At 34.3% G+C, this 27,909-nt stretch overlaps 1 protein-coding gene across 1 annotated transcript; it reads left to right on the top strand.

Annotated features, from left to right (window-relative positions):
* Nucleotides 1-5,166: 5,166 nt before the first annotated feature.
* LOC136043974 (uncharacterized) lies at nt 5,167-27,206 on the top strand. Its single transcript, XM_065729056.1, has 3 exons — nt 5,167-5,305; nt 24,039-24,229; nt 26,781-27,206. Exons 1-3 carry the CDS (start codon nt 5,243-5,245, stop codon nt 26,914-26,916), a joined length of 390 nt encoding a protein of 129 aa, XP_065585128.1. The 5' UTR covers nt 5,167-5,242; the 3' UTR covers nt 26,917-27,206.
* Nucleotides 27,207-27,909: the final 703 nt, after the last annotated feature.

A 27,909-nucleotide genomic window follows, 5' to 3' on the forward strand; every position in this document is an offset into this window, starting at 1 on the left:
TTAACTAAAAATTTTCAGGGCCGCTACTACTATTGCGACTTTTTCCAACAGCTACATTTTGGAACTGTGACTGCGTCTGGTTGCAACTAGTATTACAACTACTTGTGACTGCTTTCAGGGAATATTGATAGGGATGTTGAACATTGAAATTTCAATGTTAAAAAAAAAGAAACTTTGATGTCGAAAAAAAACTCCATGTTGAAATGGGGAACGTTGTAAAACTCTTAAAACTTTGGCAGTCAAAAACAAACAGAAATTAATTAAAGAAAAATTTTCCAAAAAAAAAGATTAAAAAAAGAGTATTTTTTGTTTTTTGCAACAGTTCTGCAGTATTTTTTTTTCATTTAATTTACATTTACGTACATACTATTTGATATGTTTCTTTTTAATTCTCCTTATTTATATTTTTAAGCGTTTCATAACCATTGCAAGATAAAATTCGGGCTTTATTTTAGATTTATTTAAAGATGGTATGTTACAAGTAGCACATTGGCTCATTTGTTTGTATGAATTAGAAATTAGAGAAAATACTTTACTGCATTTCTTGCAGGTATGGGATTTTTCTCCAGTATGAACTCTCATATGGGCGTTTACGCTAGAAATATTAGAAAATTCTTTAGCACAAACCTTAAATTTATATGGTTCATTCTTTTTTTCCCTCACTAGGGCCTCTTTTTCCTAAATAATTGGTTTTTCGAGAAGCGGAATAGATTTTCTCTGATTATTAGGTAATCCAAAATCGTCTTCTTCAACTTAAATTTCATCTTGACCCATAGTGATAGGTGCAGTCCATGTCTCAAATTGACTGATAGGGTCATCTGTTCCTGATAAGACACGTCGATTTTTAATTTCTTGCGTGGAACTTCTTCTAGTTGGATCAAAGTCTCGTTACCCAATTCCATTACCAAATTTGAAACTAACGAACCAGCATTCCTTGTAGCTTCGTTGGACATTACAGAGAAGCTATCCCCTCTATCCAAAATAAATGTACTGGCATTATGGCATTGGTAATTTAAAACTGAAAGGTATTCAAATTTTCCCAAGTTTATATTTTGCAGGACAGAGAGAAGAGCGAGAAATTGGCCAAAAAGAGGTTTCATTCCTTCAAGATTTGTTCTTCCTCTTTTAAAATTTCCTGTGATAGGACGAGAGGTTTAATTTCCTCTTAATGAGTTCTAAGGATTTCTGCATGGTAAATGCTACTTAGTGTGAAATATGGATGTGACCAGGGAAACATGGAATGTTCACAAATTGATAAGTAACTGCCATTATTACTATTGAGAGAAAATTAACGATTACAAGCAAAAAAAGGGGGATTATTCAAAGAACCAAAGAAAGAGAAAAGGACATCTATCTAACGACAGCATGGGCCAAAGGCTCCAACAAGTGGATGTTGACTAAATCAAAAGACATTATGTGCAATCAGGCTATCAACTATTAGTAATATCGTGGAAACAGCTTAAATATCAAACTGAAACTATGAGGGTATGAGAAGGGAATGTTGAGCTAGACCCAAAAGGCACAATGTGAACACTGTTACTGCTAACTACTAATGCTACTATTGCTATCACTAATACTACTCCTGATGCTCCTGCTTTTACTTCAGCTACTATGACTAGTGACTAATACTATTGCTAATTCAAAGGACATTAGTTAAATTTTCAAAGAACGATGAGGGAAGTTTCGTACTGAATCGAAATGTGAGTTATCAAAGAGGTGTATTAGCAATATCCCAGAAGTAGCCTAGGTCATGAAGCTGAAACTTCCAGAGCTATCGATATTACTACCACTGTTGCTGCTACTTCTACTGCTACTACCATTACTGCTAATATTGTGCTAAATCAAAATAGTTTAAGCGGATCCAGGTCGTCAAGATACTCAGGCCAGATATCCTACGAGTGGGATAGGGTATAAAGTAGGCATTATGGGATAGGGTATAACGAAACTTTCTGAGAAAATAATTTAGTACAGAAAATGCAGGTACGAGGCTTTTCTCCAGTACGAAGTTGGAGTGTGTTTGCATGACTTAGAAATTGGAGAAAATACTTTACTGCGGTTCTTGCAGGTATGGGTTTTTTTCCAGTATGAACTCTCAAATGGGTGTTTAAGCTAGAAATACTAGAAAAATTTTTATCACAAACTTTAAATTCTTATGGTTTAATCTTTTTTCCCCTCACTAGGGCCTCTTATTCCTAAATAATTGGTTTTTTGAAAAGTGGAATAGATTTCCTTTGATTAATCCAAAATCGTCTTCTTTGACTGAAATAGATGACTGATAATAGATAGATTGACTGACTGATAGTGATAGGTATTCCAAGTCTCAAATTGACTGATAGTGTCATCTGCTCCTGATAAGACACGTCGAGTTTTAATTTCCTACGTGGAACTTCTTCTAGTTGGATCAAAATCTCGTTACCCAATTCCCTTATCAAATTTGAGAACAAGGAACCAGCATTCCTTGTAGCTTTGTTGGATATTACAGAGAAGCTATCCAGTTTATCCAAGGTTAATATACTGCACTGGTAAATTTAGAACTGAAAGATATTCAAATTTTCCCAAGTTTGTATTTCGTGGGACAGAGAGAAGAGCGAGAAATTGGCCAAAAAGAGGCTTCATTCCTTCAAGATTTGTTCTTCCCCTTTTAAAATTTCCTGTGATAGGACGAGAGGTAGAAATTCCTCACAATGAGTTCTAAGGAATTCTGCATAAATGCTACTTAGTCTGAAATCTAGATGTGACCAGGGAAACTTGGAATGTTCACGAAGTGATAAGTAAGTGAAGCTCCATAGTGGTTAAAAGTAAAAATGATGAGATTAGGCGCATCCAGGTTGACCCATCACTTGCCAAGCTCACTGTTTCTTCCGTTGGGATAAGGGCCTGGGTGAGAAATTTGTTGGATTTTTCTTTCCGCTTAGTGGGGTCCTCCAAAGCGATTGCGTCCCTGAAGTGTGTGGCTGATGTCAAATACAACCCAGGGTGAGGTATTATAAGGCATAATGGGTATGTGACTATAGCAGCAAACAGTGAACAGGACTGGAAAGAATTATATGAAGCACATGAAAATAGGCCCCGGTTACTAGCAAAGCTAGTGAAGATCCTCAATTCTTTGAAGATGTTTTGTGTGAGTGACATCAAAACTGCTGAGGACATATTTCGAAGATAACCATAATTTGTGGTTTGCCATGTTCAGCTATGCTGTTTCATGGTTTAGCCTAGGTTTATTTGTCTGTATTAGGTGTTATAGCATCCCCTTGTCTATTTCAAAGGGGTCTCCTTGGTTGAAAGTTATGGTTTGCCATGTTTAGTGTGGACACTGAATAAAAGAAGAATTATTCCATTATCACACATACGTTTTAATGTGTGACTGTACAGAGCTTTTGTTCCGTCATTCTCGGAGCTTTTTTTTGCAGATACGACATAGCAGCTCTCAGCAGATGAAAAGCAAGAAAAAAACTACTTTAGGATATTGTTGCTGCCACACCTAAAGATGTTATCTGATATCTATGAACTACTAAAATACAGAGCTGCATTCATAGGGAGAGTCAGCGGTCCAGTGTCCGTTCTGTCGTTCTGTCATACTTCAATCCTCCTGGTCAACATTAATCTGCTGATCCTCCTTTGGAGAGCAGCTCAGTTTTCCATTTAATTTCATACTTGGGATATAACTTGAATTAAAGCATGGATGCGTGTTTATTTGTTTTTGTTGTTGTTTTTTTCCTGGGATGATCATATTAAACTACAGTTCTACAAAATCGGAAAAGAGCTCACTTAACAGAAATAAAAAGTTAATGAGCCCAATTTAAGTGACCAAAAAGATTAGTGGGTAATTAGCCCCCCCCCCCCTTCCCACTCCCTTTTTCACCAAAGACATATGATTTAAATTTTAAGACAGCCATTTTCTTCACTGTAGTTGGAAAGTCTAATAACTATATCTCAGGAAATTACATGACGCCTTCACAGCCCCCGGGGAAAGTGCTGTAAACTATGAAGCTTGCTCACTGTTGTTATATAATAACTATTATTGAGAAATATACAGACATTTTTGGGACGAGAGAATTACTGAGGGACAAGATTTTTTACTGGGAGAATTTTCTGTGAGGAGGATAGTTTCCAGGGGAGAGTTTCCCGCAAGGAAGAATTTTTTGCGAGGAAGAAATTTTCTGAATGTATTTTTCTTTGAAGAGGGGGGAGATTTTCCGTGGGAAAAATTCTCCCTGGGGGTATTTCCAATCGAAAACTTCTATTGAGGTGGGGTATTTCGGGGAATTTTTTCCACAGAGTGGGGAGTGGGTATGTTTCTGCCATGGTTGGAAGAATAATTCGAATTTGATAAAAAAAAAAAACTGTTTTTTTTTTCAATTGAGAGAAAGGGCTTCCAAGGAGAATCGTCCATAGAACATTTCAGCGAAGATGGAAGGGAGAATTTTCAGTGAGGATGGAGCCGTCTGAGGAAATTTTTTTCGGGGGGCTTTACGCGGGAAAAACTGATGGAGGAATTTTCGAGGGGTATTTTTTAGTAAGAGGGTGGCAGATTTCTCTTCATTGTGAAAAACGATCACAAATAAATTTCAAAAACCGCTTTTTTTCTAACTGAGGGCAAAGAGCAACATTAAAACTTAAAATTTCCGCTATTGACTACTAACAACTCCCTGAAGCAAATACACCAGCAACAACACCAACTTGCCTGAAGCAAATACAGCTGAGCAAGCTCCTCCGCAATCCCAATCTATTTATACCCTCCTAAGAAGTTCCCTTAAGTCTTTCCTTACGACATCCTCGCACCCGTCCACCCCGTTCAGAGACAGCCTGCTCAAAGTTTGGCCCTAGAACGCTACCCAACATGAAAACTTAAAACGAAGAAATATTATTCAATCACTTACTTTTACACTAAAGTTTGATTTTTTGTCCCAGTTCTCTGAATTGGGTAATATTGGTATTAATTTATTTCTGTATGTTTATGGTTGACACGGACTGATCTTCTTTCATTGGTTTTACGTCACTTATTGCCATCAGTTCATTTACTTATTAAATAAAAAAATTGAGCCAATGCAATGCCGGTACTTTGTGAAACTATTTAACCAACTAAAACATTTTTACCGACTGGCTGAAAAAATTGTGGGAGTCCTTCTCTCCCTACGTGACGCCTCGACTAACAACAGATGCTTGAATGGATGAGTCAATATACTGTTCACTAGCTATTTCTTGTCTTTAATTCGGTTGCCCAGGAAACAAACAAATAAAGATGGAAAACCTTGAATCATTGTGTGAGAAGTTTGAGCGTATATTTTCTGGTAGTAATTCATTGGTTAGTAGCTAACTATTCTTCTTATTCCCCATTTAGTTCTCTCTGTTTGTCCCTCTCTCGCTCTGTCTCTGTCTCTCTTGCTTTCTATTACCCTTCTTCTTACTTTAGAATAAAATTTTCATCATCTACGCGAATACTTATTGAGTCTACTTGTTTGGTTCCATTCAAGGCAGGGGCAATGAAAGTGCGACCCCTACATCTTTTGAAGGTCAATTAGCGGTCTGAGCGTCAAATAAAATTTTGAGTCTCCAAAAATTCTGTAACTATTTAAGTAAATCAAATTTAAAGTGACTTTTTGTAAATAAGCCATGTACAGCTTGAAGCAAAACGTATGTCAGTGTGATAAATTAATTCAGAAAAAATGAGGTTTTTATGATGAAAGTAAAGAAAGAAGTTGAAAGTAAAAACGAGCGAAATTACTGCTTTGCAGTTTATGCAACATATTTTTAAAAACTGTTTCAAATAAACTGACTCGTTATATTTCCCCTTTTTTGGAGAATTCTACTAGGAACAGAAAGATCCTTAAGTAGCCTGAAGAAAATACACGACTAATTTATAAAGCACTTAGTAGTATGTTACCGGCCATGAAATCAACAAATTTTTCAATACAATTTTAATTCTTTTAAAAAATACAAGCAAGCTTAATTTTCAGTAAAGTGCTAGTTTTTTCAGAATTCTAAAAAAAGGAAATATCACGAGTCAGTTTATTTGAAGCAGTTAATAAACATATTTTGCATAAACTGCAAACCAGTAGGCCTAATTCTGCTCATTTTAATTTTCAACTTCGGTTTTTACTTTCATCCGAAAAAACTTTGTGTTTTTTTTTTTTTTTTTTTTCGTTTTCAAAAATATACACAATAAAACTTACAAAATTATCTTTGTCCAACCCAGGCGACAAAACCGTAGATGTCGTTGCAATTTTTTTTGTTAAATTGGGGGCATTTTGTATAGGTTTTTACTTTGCATCTCTGTTGAACTTTCCCTCTAAAATAAATGTGCGATTTCGTCATATAAAAAGCTCATAGAGTTCATAGATATTATTCTTGGTATCTTTATGGAGATGTAAATAAAAATTCCATTATTTAACAATTAATTTCTTAGACCACACTGCCTTTCCATTTACATAACTTCTTGAATGAAAATATAAATTGAATGAAGGTATAGATAACAAAGATTACTGAAAAAACAACAAAAAATGAATGTGTATTGACAGTTTCATATATATATACTGGTAATCATTGCTAAAAGTCTTTATAAATTCTAGATTTATTGAAGTTAAAAAAGGGAAAATATCAAAAATTTGTTTTGTTTTAGGTAAAATGAATATTATGTGTTAGTCTTTAGAAGGCATGGGGTTGTCAGTCCTACTCATCTTAGTTCCTGCTCGTTCTGAGTTGTCCTCGGCTTTACTCGGCTATTTTTTGTAATTTCCGTTCGTTTTGGGCTTCATTTATGCATTGATGGTGATTTGTGGTAGTTTCATGTTAGAAAATTATTTAACTTTATATCTGTTCATTTTAGTTTAATGTAGCCCTTTACTTTTCTTTGAAAAACTTGTTCTGCGAAAAAAGTCTTTTTATATTAATTTCTTGTTGTTTTGTATTGACATTGTCTTTTTCAATGGTACCCAAAAACAACAAACTTAATATCCTTTCTAAAATACAGTATCTATGCTATTTTGACAACCTGACTGATATTTGAACGCCTCCATTATTGCCCCCGTTAAAGGTCTCATGCAAGTTTTCACGGAGGCAGTTGAAATGAAAAAGCCCATTCAGCAAAAGGTCTCCCTCACTAGAGATACTGTTGAAACCTATTTAAGTCCCATTTATAATGAACTTATTAATACCCATCGTTTTTATATCCATCCACAAAATCATATTTTGAAACCTAATAGAATAACACCATACCTGGTAAGCGATTAGCAATTAAAAATCAAACAGTTCGTGGTAACGAACTGTAGTAAGGAGCGACCCGACTCAATGGTAACCAAAACTCTAAAAAATGGAATTTTGATATCAATAGCTACATCAAAAGAATCGCATTTTAATTTTGATTTTAAATATATAAGTTTTATTAAGTTTAGTCTTACCTATCAAAAGTTACGAGCCTGAGAAATTTTGCCTTATTTTAGAAAATAGGGGGAAAAACCCCCTAAAAGTTATACAATCTTAACGGAAATCACATCATCAGATTCAGCATATCAGAGAATCCTATTGTAGAAGCTTATTTTAGAAAATAGGGGGAAACATCCCCTAAAAGTCATACAATCTTAACGGAAATCACATCATCAGATTCAGCATATAAGAGAATCCTATTGTAGAAGTTTCAAACTCCTATCTACAAAAATGTGGAATTTTGTATTTTTTGCCAGAAGGCAGATCACGGATGCGTGTTTATTTGTTTGGTTTTTTTTTGCTTTTTTTCCCCAGGTGTGATTGTATCGACCCAATAGTTCTAGAATATTGCAAGAGGGCTCATTCTAACGGAAATGAAAAGCTCTAGTGCCCTTTTTAAGTGACCAAAAAATTGGAGGGCACCTAGGCCCCCTCCCACACTAATTATTTTTCCAAAGTCAACGGATCAAAATTCTGAGTTAGTCATTTGATTCAGCGTAGTAAAAAATCTTATAACTATGTCTTTGGGGATGACTTACTCCCCCACAGTCCCCGTGGGAGGGGCTACAAGTTACAAACTTTGACCAGTGCTTATATATAGTAATGGTTATTGGGAAGTGTACAGATGTTTTCAGGGGGATTTTTTGGTTGGGGGGAGGGGCTGAGAAGAGGGGGATATGTTGGGGAAACTTTCCATCGAGGAATTTGTCATGGGGGAAGAAAATTTCCATGAAGGGAGCGCAGGATTTTCTAGCATTATTAAGAAAAAAACAATGAAAAAATAAATATGAAAAAGTTTTTTCAACTGGAAGTAAGGAGCAACATTAAAAATTAAAATGAACAGAAATTATTACGCGTATGAGAGGCTCACCTCCTCCTAATACTTCACTCTTTACGCTACAGTATTTTTAGTAATTTCAACTATTTATTCTACGGTTTTTGTGATTCAAGGGTCAATCTTAATCGGGACACAATTTAAGCTTTAGTGTAAAGAGCGATGTACTGACGAGGGGGTGACCCCTCTCATATATGTAATAAAAACATGAGAATGCAAAAGTTCGTTACGTAAGCTAATTTATAAGTTACGTATATCTTTTACTAATAAAAACATTCGTAAAAAATTGAAAATTCTAGTTGCCTTTTTAAGTAGCCGAAAAATCGGAGGGCAACTAGGCTTCCTCCCCCGCTCTTTTTTTCCCAAAATCATTCAATCAAAACTATGAGAAAGCCATTTAGCCAAAAAAAAAATATGCAAATTTCGTTTTAGTTATTCCTCTGCGGAGAGCCAAAATCAAAACATGCGTTGATTCAAAAATGCGTTGATTTTGTTTTGTCGTGATTAGCCAGTGTGGTCTCAGAAATTATTTACTCATTTTTTAAGCTTCTATTTAACTAATTCATGCAATCAGATATCACTTCCACTGTCCATCATACTTTCAGAGAAGAGGACAGTTATCGTAAAAGGCTTTGTTCTACTTAAATCTTACGAGTTATCACTTAGGGGAATTTGCAACAGTTATCCAGGCTGAAATTTTTGGCTTAGAACAAGCAGCTAAGAGACTGGGGCCACTTGGGGCTTAGAACAAGCAGCTAAGAGACTGGGACCACAAGTAAAGGAAAGAGTATACGCATCTTACATGGTAACTAAGCATGCCTTAAGACTCTTGAGAACCTTAAAATCAGAGAAAAGGGGGAATTGAAGTGCAATGAAGCATTAAACAGACTAGCAACTAACGCTAACCGTGCTACACTGCCGTGGGTCCCGAGATATTCAGGGATCACAGGTAACGAACTGTCAGATAAAGGAGATAAGATTATTACTAACAGCTCACTGCAGCACCAGGCCGCATGAGGCCAACACAGCTACTTATACTCCTCCTCCATCCCAATCTCTTCAAAGCCTCCCTCTTTACACCCTAAGAAGTTCCCATTTCTTTTGGGATGAATACCTTGTTATGGATACCATCCCTCAGAGCTGCTGGAAAGTGGCTACAAAGAGATAAACCCCTAAGAGGATGGAATAGAAGTGGAAAATAAAGGTGAGATGGAAAGAAAAAAACGGAAGTAATTTAAAATTTAATCTACTCTGGTGTAATAGTTCTGGTATACAATTGATTATTGAAGACACTACATGATTTGAGAATTTTTGGAGTGATCTGGCTCGTATTGGAAAAACTGATTCCTCAGTTTGCCAAGCGTTTGATTTTCTAACTTGAAACATTTCCAAGAATATTTTCTTACCACAGAGATACAGTAACTCACCACAGTCAAATTTCTTGTCATGTATTTTTGTAAGCTTCTAGATTTTCATTTGAATGAGCACTTGCTCAACTTATTGACTTGGTCATTAGCAAAACAACTATATACTTGTCCAATTGTTAGAAAGGTTATGCTACATCAAGTTGAGAAGCGTATGTACCAAAATAATTGTTATATAATTGTTACTAGTCGATAAAAAATTTAATATCGGTCATTGGGACATCATTACTTGCCAAAAACAGTATTTACGTCGCAAAAGTTTATTGAACTTAGAGTCTCATTTGCTATTAAAAATTGGTTAATTTGGTTTGTTGAAACTGAGCTCCTTTTGCGTCTCGGACTTATTAAGACGTCTGGCTATAGCTTTATAAGCCAAAGGAGTAAAAAGTTGGTCATACAGCAGGCCTAATCTAACAATCAGGATGTTGATCGCCCAGTTATTTTTGCAACAATGGCAACAATCACTTCTTTTATGACAATTATTTACAGAAACCGGAATTTACTTTTGTTTAAAACCACGTTCATTCTGTAATTCTGCATTTAGCCAAACAAGTGTACACATGACTCTTTACACTACTCCTAAGAGTAGTGTAAGAATAAAAAGGACTAGATGTATTAACCAAATCAAAGGCAATAAATTAAGGGGCTTTAAACGTGCTAAATATAATAAACGCTCTTTTCTCCTACTCTAACTATAAACCTACCTGACCTTAATAGTTTTTACCACTATGGCACCATTACCTGCCACAATCAAAATGTGTATTGTTGTAAACATTTGGTAAAACAAAATTTACTTAAGTTTTGAATTTGATTTGTAGTATAAGAAAAAGGGTAAAAGTATCCACAAATCTAGCAGCCCAAAGCGATAAACTATGAATAAGGAGCACTTCCGCTAATAGTAGCCAACCCTCCCCCCCCAAAAAAAAACTACGATAATACTATATTTACAAAAAGAATTTACTTTCCAGGGTGAATCTAAATTTGCAAAATTCTTTAAGTTAATCACCAGAATTTTGAATCTGAGAAATTTTGACTTATTTTAGAAAAGGAGGGTAATCATCGCCAAAAGGGGGAATAATCTAGATGAAACTTAAACCATCAAATTAGACTCAGAAAACCCTATTGCAGATGTGTCAAGCCTCATTCTATGAAAATATGAAATTTCTTTTTTTCAGGGGAGGACCGGTAATTATAAATTCGTCTTTATTCGTTGTTGGCTTTTTGGGAGTGATCTCATCAAACACATGACCCTAGAATATCTGGCAAATTTCTATTCAAATTGAAAATTATTGCACCCTTATTAAGAAGCGACAGAGATTGAACCACGTCAAAGTGGGGTTTTCAGCCAGTACAATGTGGCGCAAAACAGCAAGTTTAAGCCAAAGAGCAAAATCTGACTGAGTGGAAATTATGTCATAGCCAGTCGATTCAGAATTATTGAAAAACTTTTTAGGGCACCTTGACATCGGGCTAAAACTACGTGACAGCGCAGTGGTTCCACGGCGCATTCGATGCATGTAGCCTAAATAAAATAAACTGTTGATGTACACATTCATATTAACCTTCAGTTCAACAAACTGATTCATTTGAGGCTTGACACAATTATGTAAAAAGGTTTACACTTACACATCAGCTATTATGTAGGAGAGCCATGGAATCTTATTGTAAGTGGATGGGGTAGTCTCAAGTATTTCCTAAAACAAAATCAACTTTCCGATAGCCTTCGGATAGAACTTCTTTTGGGAGGGGGATGAGGCGTAAAAGAGACCAATCAAACAATAGCATACTTTTTAAAATAGAAGCATAGAACAGTAACTCTCTTTTTACCTCTTTGGTAGAAGCCACTAGAATTGCTCATTGATGCAGTTGATATTTCAATAGATACATTTGACTGCCATTACAGCAGCTAATTTGAGAGAGCCTAGGATTGTCTTTTAAATGGTCTCTTGTGCTTTATTAACGAATTTTCAATTTTTATTTGCGGTTCTTTATTATTTTTTTTTGCATCGAATCATAGCCAAATAATGCAAGCCAACTTCTAATGAAATTACATTCGGAGTTATGATTGAATTCAACCATGTCATTAATACCTGCAATCTGCCTTGTACCACCACTTTCTCCAAACATTCCGTAAAATTTTTAAACTCTTGTCGAATATTCTTATACCTTACTAGCTTTATTTTTATTTTATTATTATATATTATTATCCACTTTTTTTAGTTTTTTTTTAGTTGTTTACCTTTTTTTTTTTTTTTTCTTCCTTTTTTTATTTTATTTTTCTTCTTTATTTTTTAAGTTTTTTTTCCGGAACATGCCCCAGCACCACGTGTGCAAGGTGCTAATTTTTAACTGCGTAAAACTTGCGGATATACAACTGGTAATTCCTATTATATACTCTGGTAATTCCTCGACACGCATTCTTTTTTTACTTTCTCTTTCAGCCGCAAGCCAGGTTTCGCGTTGCTCTTGTAATACATCGACACGCTTTCTTTTGGTAATTTCTCTCTGAGCCGCAAGCCTAAGCCCCCCCCCCCTAAAGCAACAGGTATACAAGGTGCTAATTTTTAACTGCGTAAAACTTGTGGATATACAAAATTCTTCGCTGTCCCATTGTCTGTGCATATAAACAGATTGTCCGGTTTACCGACTCTAGAACATGCAATATATAATTTTCCATGGGAAAAACAATCTTTGTTGATGGTGATTGAAAATGCTAATCGAATTGGGAATTGCAATCTTTTAAATTAAAAAGGCAGGTCCGTTGGAATCCTGGGAATGCGAGTAACAACAACAGCCTCACCCTCGGAAGGCCCTGTAAAGATTGTTGCCTCTATTACGTTTTCCATTGTTGTTTTTTTTTTTTTTTTACGGCAAGTCGAGTGCCATTGCAAAGCTCTGGTGGGTTAATATTTCGCAACAGTATTATTGGTACGCCTATCTTTAGTTGTAGCACGTGTGGTGGAAACCCTGGAAGATCCAGGGAATTTAAAAATTCTGATGGATAATTAACTGCTTCATTTGATTCCAGAACTGTGTCGACTGACTTGTAAATGACTGCCTGGTCTCGAATCTTGGTCAGAATAATATTGTTGATTTCGTGGACGACTTTGTTCTTGGCTGCCAGAATCGCTCGTTCACTTAGCCATTTATGATTTTTATAATTGGTTAGACTATTCGGAAACACCTTTTCAGCCAAATCACTTTTTGACGTCACTAATAAAAGAATTCAGGAGGCAGTTGTATACGTCCTGAAATTGAGTCAACTGGGAACATTCCGTTTCCAATTGTCAGCAATTGAATTGAAAATGTTTCACCAGAGTGATCGCTTTTCAATCGGTCACGCATATTTATAGTTAATTTTAATGATCCCATAAATAAGAATTTTTCAGGCAAGCATTTATTTCATCCTCAGGTGTTGATCAAGGAATAATAGGTAATGTTTGCATGAAATCTTCCGCAAGTAAATCTTGCAATGATCGCTCGAGAGCCTCGAGCAATTTTCTGTGCGCCATTGTGCACTCGTCCCAAATAATAAGTTTGCATTGCTGCAATACTTTACCCATCCCAGATGATTTGGAAATGTTGCACGTGGGAGTTTCTGTAGATTGCATATTCAGAGGCAATTTCAAAGCGGAATGAGCAGTTCTCCCACCAGGCAGCAACGTTGTGGCTATTCCGGACGACGCAAGGGCCAACACTATATCATTTTTGGATCAAGTTAATGCCAGAAGCAATGTAATTGGAAACGTTTTACCAGTACTTCCTGGCACATCCAAGCAGAAGATTTTTCCAACTTGGTTATAGACATAATGCATTATCTGATTATAAATGCCTTTTTGTTCAAAAGTTAACATAGAAATATTTTTTTGTACATGCGACAATAAATCAATCGTGTTGTAACTTTGTTCACGATCCAATTCTACATATGTAGAATTATCAGCAGTACGATTAGGTGAAGGCATTCCCAAATGCTTGAGAAGTTTGTTTGGCATAGATAAGCACAAATCTTCAATCATAACTAAAGTGCAGTTATAAATTTCTGCTGTAAAGTCCAAGGTCATATTTGACCTGTCTAGCCGTATTCGATGGAATATATCCTCGTCCATTTGCGATTTGTATTTCTCCCATAACTCTGTAGGAGATGAAGGATAGCAAGTTGTCAATATGATTCCAAACAATGCACGAATTTGACTTGGTGTTGACGTTTTGCATTCGTCATTGATGCAATCATCCCAGTGTTGGTCATTCTCCAATAAATTCAGAGCGTGGCATGCACTACGATAAGTGTCATGTATAGTCCCGTTTACAGTTCTCAAATGCTCACAGGACGTCGGGCGGGGTAAATTAACCAAAAGCAGGCGGAGAAAGAAACATTCATCTTGATTGGGGTGAATGGTGTGGATTCTTCCTATCGTGGTTTCTTTGAAGATGTTAGGTTGGCTGTCGACCGACTCACCCCGTTTTCGACGTTCAAATGATTTTTTATTAGCATTCCACGTGTAATACGCAGGTACTTTAGAATACTGCAATTTTTTTGCAAAAGAATCATTCTGACATAACGTGAGGAAAGCAGTTAACGTTGTGTCCGGTGGATTCAGGGCTCTTTGTTGCACGTTGGATTCCGAAAATTAAACACGTTGACTATTCTGTAAATATACCACTAAGTGAACAACAGCTGGACTTCGTTCATGTATCGGAAATGAAAGAATACGACACAGCTTTATTACTGCTTATGTATCTCCCAGCCTGATATTGCAAGACTTCATCGATATCACTGATTTCGGACTGCAAGACAAAAACTGCCATGTCGCTGCCTTTGTTGACGTATTTACAAATGTATTTGATTGCCCTTACTGAATTAAAATATTTCACGTAAATGCGCGCATTGTAAGTTTTCGATAATAAAGGTGAATATGGAACAACCCACTGGGTATCTACTTTGATGTAACGGTTACGCGACTTTATGTTTTCTCCTTCTGTCTCTTTTTTTTTTTTTTTTTCTTTTTTTTTCTTTTTTTTGTGTTTGTGCTGTTGCATTGGTGATTTCTCTTTTCATGATATATATATATATATATATATATATATATATTCACAGGTGGGACACAGGGATACAACTACAATGGCGCGTGACTAATATGGCGCGTAACGACTTACGCGCGCGGGGGCGCTTGGGGGGCGCGAAGTGCCCCCCACCAACTAGGTGCTGGGGTGGCGCGAAGCGCCTCCCCAACAGCTAGTATAAATATATATAGAAGGCTAGCTGTTGGAGTGGCGCTTCGCACCCCCCAAGCCCCCCCCCCCGCGCGCGTAAGTCGCTACGCGCCATATTAGTGCTGGGTAGAGAATTTAGAGTGGCGAAACCCTATATAGGCCAGTGTATTCTCCTGATGAGCCCTTATGTTGGGTGTTGCCTCTGAATTATTTGTCTATATTATTTTTTCTATTGTTTGGTAAATGACGACTTATACTTATTGACGACATGACTGCCTGTCCATGGATTATTCTTTATGGTTGACTGTGTGTGGCTATGCTGTTTGACCTATGTGATTGTATGGATGAGTAGGGTTAAGGCCTCATTCAAGTGCTGGTCTATATTAATCACTAATTTAGGAAAACAGTCTTCCTTTTCTCTTTCTATCTCTCTGTTTTTTGTGTGTGTTTGTGCTGTTGCATTGGTGATTTGTCTTTTCATGATATTATTCCAGGTTGGATCCAGTGCTGGTGGAGAAAATTTTTTTTTTTAGTTTTCTCCCCGACAGACCTTTACCCTGGTCCAGGTTTTTAACCTGATATTGTTAATTATTGGTGAGATGGCACTTATGCAAATTTCATGTTCTTTCATGTTTTTGTTTATGTATTTATTGACCTATTGACCTATTGACCTTGGCATGTTTTTTGGACTTTGATTGTTGGATTTTGATTTGGATGTTGGTTTGTTTTGGATTTATTTTCAATAACTTTTTATGCAACAAAACACAAATATTAGCCTCGGAACTCGAAACGATTTTTTGAAAGTTAGTAAGTGTAAAAGTCGTTGTTTTCTTTGCCAAGATCATTTTGTCCCACGGACTTCTGTTAAGAGTACATTGTATAATAAAAATTTTGCATGCAAGTTACGTGGTAATGTTAATTGTAGAACAACCAATGTAATTTACCTATTAGAATGTAATAAATGCTGCCTACAATATGTGGGGGAAACAACTAATAATATATATAAAAGATTTTCTGGACATAAGACAACAGTTAATAATGAAAAAACTAATAACTATCTAGTTCAACATTGTAATAATGGTAAATGTTCCATATCAGATATAACTGTCACAATTTTAGAAAATTTAGAATTAGAAAATTTAAATAAAGAAGAGAAGAATAATAGACTACGTAAACAGGAGGATTTCTGGATCCATACTCTTGGTACAGCTTATCCTTTTGGGCTAAATGATCGTGTAGCAAAATATGGTGACATGTCTCATGTTGTTGTTAAATGTATTGATGGTTTTATGGACCATCCTTCTTTTACTTGTCCTACTAAACGTAAAAAACGATCGAGAGGACATAGGAAAAATAATAGAAAAAATGAATTAGATGTACATATGCTTTCTATAGATCTATGCCAGCTACTTGAATCTAGGGGTATGATTTCTGTAATAAAATGTCTAAATAATTTATCCAAGAGGAATTTAATCAAACTTTTCTGGATTGTTAAGAATAATACAGCTCTTGATTATAATTTTAAAGTAATATGTGATACAATTTGCATTCTAACTAAAACGAAATTTACTTCAAAAAGAAAAAGTTCGATAAGATTAGTAATAAGGATAACAGATTATATTTACCTATTAATTTTACTTGTAAGCAGATTCAAGATATTAATTTACCAGAAATTTTAAATCAGCGGCATGTGAAACAGGCCCTTCCTAGTAATTTGAATTATAATGATAGTCCAGTTTTAACTTATAAATTTTCAAAAACTATTGGGCAAATTATTTTTAATTATAATTTAATAATAAAAAGACTAGATAGTGATATAAATTGGAAACCGGTTTGTAATTGTAAGCAACTTGGTCCATTTGTAAATCCTACTTACAAACATGTTATAACAGGGGACTTGTCAATAATAAAGCAAGATGATCTTCAAATTATAATGAATAAAGGGGCTAATTTCAGTCTTTCTCATCATCTGAAACCATCGAGTGTTCTTGATGGCTTGGAAAATGATTTTGATTTATTTATTGATAAGTGGTGTAAGAAAGAGAATAAAAATAAAGAGAGTTTTCAAAGTTGGAAGAATTTAATTATTAGTAGAATAAGAAATAAAATATATTCTAACTTAAAAAATAGTAACACTAAATCATTATTTTATAATGTGAAGATTAAACAAGCAATTGCTAATCTAAAGAATGAATTTGTAATTGTGCCAGTGGATAAAGCTAATAATATTTTTGCCATAATTTGTCAGAAGCTGTATTGTGATATCTTAAAAAGGGAGTTATGCACAACTAATGTTTACGAAAAGGTAAATATAGAGGATAAGAATTTAATTGAAAAGACTGAAGAAATACTTTTTAAAAATTTTAATATTAAAATAAATGACAATGATAAAAAGTTCCCTTTCCTATATTGGACTGTAAAATTTCATAAGAATCCCCCTAAACCACGGTTTATTGCTGGAGCAGCTAAATGTCCAACCGGCATTGCTGCTACTGACCTTTCTTTAATTTTAAAGGAAATTGTAAATAAACTTAAAACCTATTGTTCTGGTATTAAAAAATTTTCGAATTTTAATCCATATTGGAGTGTTAATAATTCACTGCAGGTGATAGATTCTTTAACAAGGGTTTCAGCTAAAAGAATTGAGTCTTTCGATTTTGCGACAATGTATACTAATTTTTCACTTAATGTTGTGTTTGATAATTTAAAAACTGTTATCAAGAAATCTTTCCTCTTATCTAGTAAAAGGTTCTTAAAAATAGATATTTATAATAAAAAAGCTATATGGACAAATTGCTTTAATATTACAGTTAACTTGAGATGTTACAGCTTGGATATGATTTTTGAGTTATTGGAATTTGTTTTATACAATACTTATATAAGATTTGGGGGTGATTTGTACAAGCAAATTGTGGGAATTCCCATGGGGGGGAATGCCAGCCCATTTATAGCTGACTTGTTTTTAAGTCAACTAGAATATAAATATATGATGGATAAGAATAATCCAATTAATTTAAAACATGCTTTGTCAAATAATAAAAGATATTTAGATGATATTTTGGTCTTAAATTGTAAGGATTTCATTGATATTTCTAAAAATATATATCCATCAGAGCTTATTCTTGAGCCTAGTCATGGCGCTGATCATGAAGATCATTTCTTAGATTTAAATATTAATATTTGTGATAATAATAAATTAAGTTTTAAAATGTATAATAAAACGGATGATTTTGATTTTGAAGTGATTAGTTTTCCATTCCCTGAAAGTAATATACACTCAAATATCACATATTCAGCGTTTTTCTCACAGTTACTTCGTTATGCAAGGATTTGTAGTAATTATATTGATTTTAAAAATAGATGTAAAATCTTAAGCCAAAAATTGATATCAAGAGGTTTTTCTGCAAATAAATTAACTTGGCAATTTAAAAAATTTAGTTTTCATTATAACGAACTTTTAAATAAATATCAAAAGAATTATCTAGAAATACTTAAAGAAATTTTCAACTAATTTCGGAGGTTCGAGAAATGTTGTCGCAGAGCCATTTATTTTGAATTGTGTTTCTAATTGAGCGGATTTTCTTAAAAATTAGCCACATGGTAAAGATGAATTCTATAATTGTTTAGTCCATTCAGGTTTTTTGCAATGTGTTAATATTTGTGATTTGGTAAAATTTATAATATTTAGTTTACCTATTGTTGCTAAAGGGAGGGATATATTAACACGATAAGCTTGTTTTGGTTTTACTTGGTTGTTTTACATTTGCTGTTTTTTTTTCTTTCATGGGCATGTATTTTGGGGGTGATACCTGACGCGGGGATGCCATGGATATTCTGTGGTAGCCACAACACTGTGCTGGGTAGAGAATTTAGAGTGGCGAAACCCTATATAGGCCAGTGTATTCTCCTGATGAGCCCTTATGTTGGGTGTTGACTCTGAATTATTTGTCTATATTATTTTTTCTATTGTTTGGTAAATGACGACTTATACTTATTGACGACATGACTGCCTGTCCATGGATTATTCTTTATGGTTGATTGTGTGTGGCTATGCTGTTTGACCTATGTGATTGTATGGATGAGTAGGGTTAAGGCCTCATTCAAGTGCTGGTCTATATTAATCACTAATTTAGGAAAACAGTCTTCCTTTTCTCCTTCTGTCTCTCTTTTTTCTTTTTTTTTGTGTTTGTGCTGTTGCATTGGTGATTTCTCTTTTCATGATATATATATATATATATATTACGTATTGTTTTTTTTACGTATGTTTTTGACTACGTAAAACTTGCAAATATACAACATTCTTCGCTGTCCCATTGTCTGTGCATATAAATAGATTGTCAGGTTTACTGACTCTTGAACATGCAACATATAATAGTCCACGGGAAAAACAATCCGTATTCAGATCTATACCTCATTATTCTAATGATTGCCCTTGAGCTTTGTTGATGGTGATTGCTAATCGAACATTCCCTGTGTCCCCGTCGTCATTTATATATCCCCCTGTGCCCCCCCCCCGGCGTCCCCGTTGTAGTTGTGTCCCTGTGTCCCGGTCGTCATTTATATTCCCTGTGTCCCGGTCGTCATTTGTGTCCCGGTGTCCCAGTTTGTAATATCTCTTTGAGTGTCCCGGTCGTCATTTATATTCCCTGTGTCCCGGTGTCCCGTCCTTGTGTCCCGGTCGTCATTTATATTCCCTGTGTCCCGGTCGTGATTTGTGTCCCGGTGTTCCAGTCTGTAATTTCGAGTGTCCCGGTCGTCATTTATATTCCCTGTGTCCCGGTCGTCATTTGTGTCCCGGTCTGTAATTTCATCAGTTGACAAACAACTTCATGACGTCATACAGCTCAATCCTTATAATGACGTTAGTCGACAAACATGACGTCAGTCGACACACTAACATGACGTCACTCGACAGACATAACACACATACGACTTATTTATATACATACTAGCTGTTGGGGTGGCGCTTCGCGCCACCCCAACACCTAGTCTGTATATACATTCGTTTTTGAAATGGTAAATGATGAAATAAATTTTTGTATTTTTCCCCTTTTTTTCTTTTTAGTTTTTTTTTGGTTATTACATTTTTTTAGTTTTTTTAGTTTTTTTTTCTTTTTTCTTTTTAGTTTTTTTTTTATTTTTATTTTTTTAGTTTTGTTTTTCTCCTTTATTTTTCTTTTTGTTTCCTTTTTTTAGTTTTTTTTATTTTTTAGTTTTTTTAGTTTTTTAGCTTTTTTAGTTTTTTTTTATTTTTTAGTTTGTTTTTTTCTTTTTAGTTTTTTTGTAGTTTTTACCTTTTTTTTTAGTTTTTTTTTTACTTATGTCCTGGTCGTCATTTATACTCCCTGTGTCCCGGTCGTCATTTGTGATGGTTTGTTGACGGTGTTTTGTTGATGGTGATTGCTAATTGAACATTCCTTGTGTCCCGGTCGCTTTCTCTTTGAGTGTCCCGGTCGTCATTTATATTCCCTATGTGCCGGTGTCCTGGTCGTCATTTGTGTCCCAATGTAATTTCGTAATTTCGTCAGTCGAAAACATGACGTCAGCCGACACAGAAACATGACGTCACCTGATCCACAGATCCACAGACAGACAACTTATTTTTATATATATAGACTAGCTGTTGGGGTGGCGCTTCGCGCCACCCCAACACCTAGTTGGTGGGGGCGCTTCGCGCCCCCCCCAAGCCCCCCCGCGCGCGTAAGTCGTTACGCGCCATAATAGTTACGCGCCATTGTAGTTGTGTCCCTATGTCCCACCTGTGAATATAGATAGATATATATATATATGGTTTTAACTACGTAAAACTTGCGAATATACAACATTCTTTGCTGTCCCATTGTCTTTGCATATAAATAGATTGTCAGGTTTACCGACTCTTGAACATGCAACATATAATGGTCCATGGGAAAACAATCTGTATTCAGATCTATACCTCATGATTCTAATGATTGCCCTTGAGCTTTGTTGATGGTGATTGCTAATCGACCATTCCCTGTCCCGGTGTCCCGGTCGTCATTTACATCCCCCTGTTTCCTCCGGTGTCCCCGTTGTAGTTGTGTCCCTGTGTCCCGGTCGTCATTTATATTCCCTGTGTCCCGGTCGTCATTTGTATCCCGGTGTCCCGGTCTGTATATACATTCGTTTTTTAGTTTTGTTTTTCTCCTTTATTTTTTTCCTTTTTTTTTCTTTTTTAGCTTATTTAGATTTTTAGATTTTTTAGTTTTTTTATTAGTTTTTAGTTTTTTTTTCTTTTTATTTTTTTCCTTTTTTTTTCTTTTTTAGTTTATTTAGGTTTTTAGATTTTTTAGTTTTTTTATTAGTTTTTAGTTTTTTTTTCTTTTTAGTTTTTTTGTAGTTTTTACCTTCTTTTTAGTTTTGTTAATTTTTTTTTTACTTATGTCCTGGTCGTCATTTATACTCCCTATGTCCCGGTGCTTTGTTGATTGCTAATCGAACATTCCTTTTGTCCTGGTCGCTTTCTCTTTGAGTGTCGTCATTTATTTTTTTCTTTTTTAGTTCTTTTAGTTTTTACCTTTTTTAGTTTTTTTTAGTTTTTTAGATGAAAATTTTTTTTAGTTTTTTCCTTTTTTTCTTTTTAGTTTTTATTGGTTTTTACCTTTATGTTAGCTTATTTCTCAGTTTTTTCCTTTTTTTTTAGTTTTTTTTTATTTTTTATTTTTTTTAGTTTTTTACCTTTTTTTAGTTTTTTTAGTTTTTTTAGTTTTTTTAGTTTTTTAGCTTTTTTACTTTTTTATTAGTTTTTAGTTTTTTTGTAGTTTTTGCCTTTTTTTAGTTTTTTCAGTTTTTTTTTAGTTTTTTATTGGTTTTTACCTTTATTTTAGCTTATTTTTCAGTTTTTTCCTTTTTTAGTTTTTTTTAGTTTTTAGTTTTTTTAGTTTTTTACCTTTTTTTAGTTTTTTTAGTTTTTTCAGTTTTTTAGCTTTTTTATTTTTTTTATTAGTTTTTAGTTTTTTTTGTAGTTTTTGCCTTTTTTTTAGTTTTTTTAGTTTTTTAGCTTTTTTATTAGTTTTTAGTTTTTTTTGTAGTTTTTGCCTTTTTTTAGTTTGACAACTTATTTTTATATATATAGATAGTTTTTTTTTTTTACTTATGTCCTGGTCGTCATTTATACTCCCTGTGTCCCGGTGCTTTGTTGATTGCTAATCGAACATTCCTTTTGTCCTGGTCGCTTTCTCTTTGAGTGTCGTCATTTATTAGTTTTTTCCTTTTTTTCTTTTTAGTTTTTTATTGGTTTTTACCTTTATTTTAGCTTATTTTTCAGTTTTTTCCTTTTTTTTAGTTTTTTATTTTTTATTTTTTTTAGTTTTTTACCTTTTTTTAGTTTTTTTAGTTTTTTTAGTTTTTTAGCTTTTTTACTTTTTTTATTAGTTTTTAGTTTTTTTTTGTAGTTTTTGCCTTTTTTTAGTTTTTTCAGTTTTTTTTTTAGTTTTTTATTGGTTTTTACCTTTATAGTTTTTTTAGTTTTTTAGCTTTTTTATTTTTTTTATTAGTTTTTAGTTTTTTTTGTAGTTTTTGCCTTTTTTTAGTTTTTTCAGTTTTGACGTCACCTGATCCAGTTTTTTCAGGTGACGTCACCTGACCCATCCACACATCCACAGACAGACAACTTATTTTTATATATATAGATAGATAGATATAGATAAGACGTCTATATATATATATAGAAGATAAGACGTCATATTGAATATGACGCCATGTATTAAAATGAAAGCTTTCTTATATATATATTGACGTCATACTTAGTGACAGACAACAGACAGTATATTTTTATTTATATAGATACTATAGATGGCCCTACATTGGAAGATACTTCAGGTCTTTTTTAAATCACACACAGTAAGGGACGAGCCCCATGATATAAAGCAGCAGTGTCACTCAAATATGACGCTAGGTCCCAGAGAAAAACTTTTTAAAATATTTGTGTGCTATATTCATCATCATCATCATCATTTTATTTATAACCCATCACAAAAAAACGGGCAAAAAGCCCAGAAAAATACAGAGTAAAAATCAAGAAAAGAAAAAAAAGAGACAACAGAAATATAAACCAACTTTGACAACTACAACCAAGCGACAAACAGAAATGACCGAAGACGGGAAGACTTCTGGCGTTCGGTAGTGAAATCACAAATACGCTTCTCAATAACTTCTGCTGGGTTTACCAAATGATACTTTCTTTGCAGAAAAGAGTTACTTGTCCAAGTTGGAAGTTCCATTGAATACTTTAAAAATTTAAAGTGAAGGAAATGAACTTGCTTTCTAATTATGGCAAGACCAAAAAGGAGCAAGGGCAAGTAAGTATGGAACTCTTAGGCTATTATATAAGTAAGAACGATGAACTGTACTTGGATACGAAACATTCTTCATTGCCAGGTTTACAGTTTCTTTCAGGTTTATCTTTACTATATCATGTGTTATCATGATATTATACATTTTGTCAAAAAATACACATTTCCGTCCTCTTGTGTATGAAGATGCAGTTTTGTACAAAAAACGAAATATTTTTAATAATACGCTTTTAATACTCATAAAAGACACAAGGTATGACAATTTCCTTTCAAATGGGTCTTTAAACAGCTCTCTATGATGATCCACTATCCTGCTAACGGCAAAAAAAGATGACATAAAAGCGGTACCCATGAAAAAAGTGGGTTCCCTCGACACCATTTTTGAGGGTTTTCAAGGTATCTTTTGAAATTTCTACTGTTTTTGCATTAAAATTGTCTCATTAAAATTATTCGAAATCATAGCTACCATTCCTGAATCAACCGCAAATGACAGTTTTTTCGAACTTACATAGTGTTTTTCATAATGTGCTTTTAAAATTTTGGTTACTATGTTTCATAGGTTCTTTCTTTACTAGGTTCAAACCAAAGGCGTCATTTGGGGGTGCAAGAAGGAGGGGGCGGTATCCCCTACTAAATTGGAGAAAAAATTATTATATATTCCACGCCCTTGACTCTCCGGATGTGGACCCCTGTTACCCCCCCCCCCTAATAAAAATGCTGGAGCTACGCTCCTGGTTCAAACCATAATCAAAAGGTGGAAGCCATGGTTTTAACAAGTGCCAAACTCTTCAGTTTGAAATGTGAATTGGAAAATATAAATTGTCTTTTTTTTAGCAAAATGTTAAACTTGCTGAACTGCAAAAAAAGTACACTATTCTGCAAACATTGCTTCAAAAGCAAAAAGATATACTGAATAATTCTGAAGTCTTGAAGAATGAAATTAATTCATTAAGGGAGCGACTTGTAGCCTTAGAGAAGGAGCACGCTGAAAAAGATAAAAACCATAAAAAAGTGCTAAGACATAGGTAAGTTTTCTTGCATTGTTCTGTACTAAACCGAAGGCAAAAACGTTGGACAGCACCAACTTAAAGAGAGTGGTGCTAGACATCTTCTGAATCTTCTTTCATGGAAGAAGAAGACTCCAGAGCCTGAGAGAAGAGTTCTTCAAAAACCAATTGAAAATTAACTGTTTCGAAATTTGTATATAATGAAGCTTTGAGTGGTGAATTTCATACAAACATTAAAAGCGGAATTTATTCCAGGGGTAGGGTGAGATTTCTCCAATTCCTGAAAACAATAAATTTTCTCGATCACTTGAAACGTCAAAACTATAATTTATTGATTGTGTATGATTATGCTGCTTGACCTATGTAATTGGATGGATGAGCAGGGTTAAGGCATCGTTCAAGTACTGATCTATATTAATTACTAAATTAGGAAAACAGTCTTCCTTTCTCCTTTTGTCTTTCTTTTTTGTTTATATGGATTTTTATTTTGACTTTTTTTTTTACGGTGTGTGTTTATTTCTGTGTTTGTGCTGTTGCATTGGTGATTTTTTTTTTCATTATAAGCATCAATGGAAATGAAGGATCCCGTCTCTACATAAGCCCAATGTGTAACACAAACTTAACAGATGAAATAGGTTCTTGATCTCAGAACTTATCAAAACGACACTCTTCCTTTCTCGAAGGTACATATAGAGTGAATACACCTAATTTGTTTTTAATCTGTATTTTTGGTATATTTGTATGTGGATACAAAACAGCCCTCTAGCATATATAAATTAATTTAAATTATATTTATAGTTATAATTGAAAGTCGTAATGGTTCTTTCCCTTTACTGAAACAAGTTTTACTGAAGTTAGCAAAGACATACATTCGTTTTAATCATATTACCCTCCAATGCTCTTCTTCTTTTTAAACCAGCTTTGTATGGAAAGTGGGTCACTATAAAGAAAAGTGATTTGAGCAAAAAGTGAAAGCAGTCTGATCCTACTCTCAAATGTTTGTAAACACTATGAGGTCTTAAAACCTTAGATGCGGATTTTAAACGGTTCGAACACGCTCGTTGAAAGGCAAGCAGGGGCAAATGATAGAATTTTCGCTCACAACATATTAGATCAGACCAAAAAAAACTTTCAGCAACGCTCTTTCTAATAGCAAGTTAAGGCCATGAAGCGAGAGATGGGAAACGGAAGAATAACTTTCGGAAAGAGCTCAAACATAACCTCACCAATAGGTGGCAGACAGAAAGACAGAGAGACAAAAGAGTGATTGTTACAGCTTCTTCGGTGCTTTGTGGATTACTTAAAGTTAGGAAGAAAGAAACTTCATTTAGTGATCACAGCAACTTTTAATGTGTTCCCACAAAAAATGGAACTATTTTCAAAATAGCATTATGCTTCAAGTCGATTATTGTAGTCCTAAAACAGCATTTAGACAAAAAGTTTACCAGAGATTTCTTTGGCACGACACATTTTTTCATCAGATTTTGAGTCAACGACACTTTTGTAACACAGGAAATTTTAGAAAGCGAAAGTACAAGAAAAATGTTTTATTGTTTGTTGGAATAATCCGACCGGATTTAGGTGAGCATTAATTCCATATAAACCGAGTTTAATTTTGTTGACAGAAAACATCAGTAAAAGAATTTTTGTTTTACTGACTTAAAGGATAAATCCGATTTAGTTAAGTGTAAACCACATTTGAATCAATATTTTATTGACCAAAAAACATATTTAAATGAAAATTTTCTGCTATTGATATTTAGAGTCAAATTAACTGAATTTAAATCATTCCTTATGGAAACAGAATTTGCAGAAAATTTAGCTTAATACAAATGTATTTAATTCGAGACCAAAAACATCACTGAAAGATTATAGATATAGACAAAACGAGACTAAGAAAACATTTGTTCTCGTTATGGGTAAGATTTGAGTTAGAAGAAGATTTAGCAGAAAGATGAACCTGTTAAAGTTAGCAACGCAAAAATTGATGGACAGTCTGTAGAGCCCTGGAGGCTTAGCTCAGAGTCTTTCCGTTAGCCTGACTATATAGAATACAATATTCCATTTGAAGAAGAATAATTACTATGACCATGACTTTGTTTCAGGGTGATCGTTGTCAGTTTTTTAATAAGCATGATGTATGTTGCAATTTTTAAATTCACTTATATATAGTTCGAAATTTTGATTTTTTACCTTGATCTTAATCAATTTTCAAGTTTGAATCAATGTACCAAATATCTTATGTGTAATACAAAATAGAAACGCAACTCTACAAAAAGGCATAGAGTGGATTTTAATTCACGGGCTGTTCAATTAATATCTATTGAAGAGAGGCAGATATTGAGGAGCAGCTAAAACATCCAACCCCCTCTCCCTAGAAGAAAAAATTGCAAACAGATTAAAATTATCAAGATTCAAGGAGATGTTTTTTTTTCTTTTTTTTTTGGTAGACAGTTTTTTTTATACTAAGCCTCAACCCTTGTTACCATCGAAAAAAAAGTTTGGAACATTACCCCTGGAAATTTTTTTGCGAGTGCTCTTGGTAGTAAAAACTTTATTCCTTTTTTAGATTGCGAAACGTACAGCTTGTATCACAGCAGAAACAGAAGAGGGACAGACAGTTTGAAACACTGAGAGGATTGAGTACCCGTCTAGAATACTTGCGTGCCAGCTCCTATCCAACATTTTCAACCAATGTACAATGAGAGCCTGAAATTCAGTTTTCTGAGAAAATCTTTAATCAAGGGTAATACGTTTGCGCGAGGTTTCGACTGAGAATTTGTGGTCTACTTCGTGATATATAATAGTGTTTGTGTTCTGTTGTATTCGCTAAAAGATATTATGTTCTAGTTCATGAAACACTCCAAAAATATACTTAGAAATATGGTCCAAAGTTTCTATACAATCAACCTTTGCGCTGAACTTGAATGTGGGTTAATTTACAGTTTAATAAACATGATATTTTCCCTTAAATAAAAATTTCAATATACCAATAAATAGGTCATTCAATTGACTATCCTACACAACAAGGGACGTTAGGAAATCAATCATCTTATAAGTTGTGGTAACCATCACAATTCGAAACGCACAGTGGTTTACCACTTGTACCAGTGGGACAGGACACTTCAGTTGAGCAAGACAATTCAGTTGTGGTAATCATCGCAATTCGACACGCACAGTGGTTTACAACTTGTATCACTGGGACAGGATTCTTCAGCTGAGCAAGACAATTCAGTTGTGGTAACCTTTTGAATTAACCATAACTGACTTGTTAATTCTAAAACTTATTTACAGTGAAGTTCCTTTTCACTGTTACTGTTTGTTACGTTATTAATTGCTACTCTTATTATTTGGATCTCTTCCTTCAGAAATCTAAACAAATTTGTCAAGGTATATAAAGTCACCATAAATTATTTTAGTTAATATTTGGGTCAGTCTTCTTACAGGCAACACGAACTCCATTTTATTTTTTCGGTGTGGTAATGCTAATGGGAAGCACCATAAGATACTATATGTGTGACCAAGCACGCGCGCAAAAATTTATTGCCAAGAGGTCCTACCTTTCTAAAGGGAAGAAGAGACAGGGCACGGATCCAAAGAAAAAAAACGGTAAACTATAAGGCAATTAATAATTTATGGGATGGATCGTAAGAATGTGGAGATTTGGGGGCCCTGTGAGTTTCTTTACACCCTGTCTA

Source organism: Artemia franciscana, chromosome 2 (assembly GCF_032884065.1).
Source record: "Artemia franciscana chromosome 2, ASM3288406v1, whole genome shotgun sequence".
NCBI classification, from domain to species: domain Eukaryota; kingdom Metazoa; phylum Arthropoda; class Branchiopoda; order Anostraca; family Artemiidae; genus Artemia; species Artemia franciscana.

What these genes read in the sequence shown, in the direction of transcription:
- LOC136043974 (XM_065729056.1), top strand. Translation starts at nt 5,243, where the DNA reads ATGGAAAACCTTGAATCATTGTGTGAGAAGTTTGAGCGTATATTTTCT. An exon ending in TTTCTGGTAGTAATTCATTG is followed by an intron (nt 5,306 to 24,038) that starts GTTAGTAGCTAA and finishes TCTTTTTTTTAG; the next exon opens with CAAAATGTTAAACTTGCTGA. An exon ending in AAAAAAGTGCTAAGACATAG is followed by an intron (nt 24,230 to 26,780) that starts GTAAGTTTTCTT and finishes TTCCTTTTTTAG; the next exon opens with ATTGCGAAACGTACAGCTTG.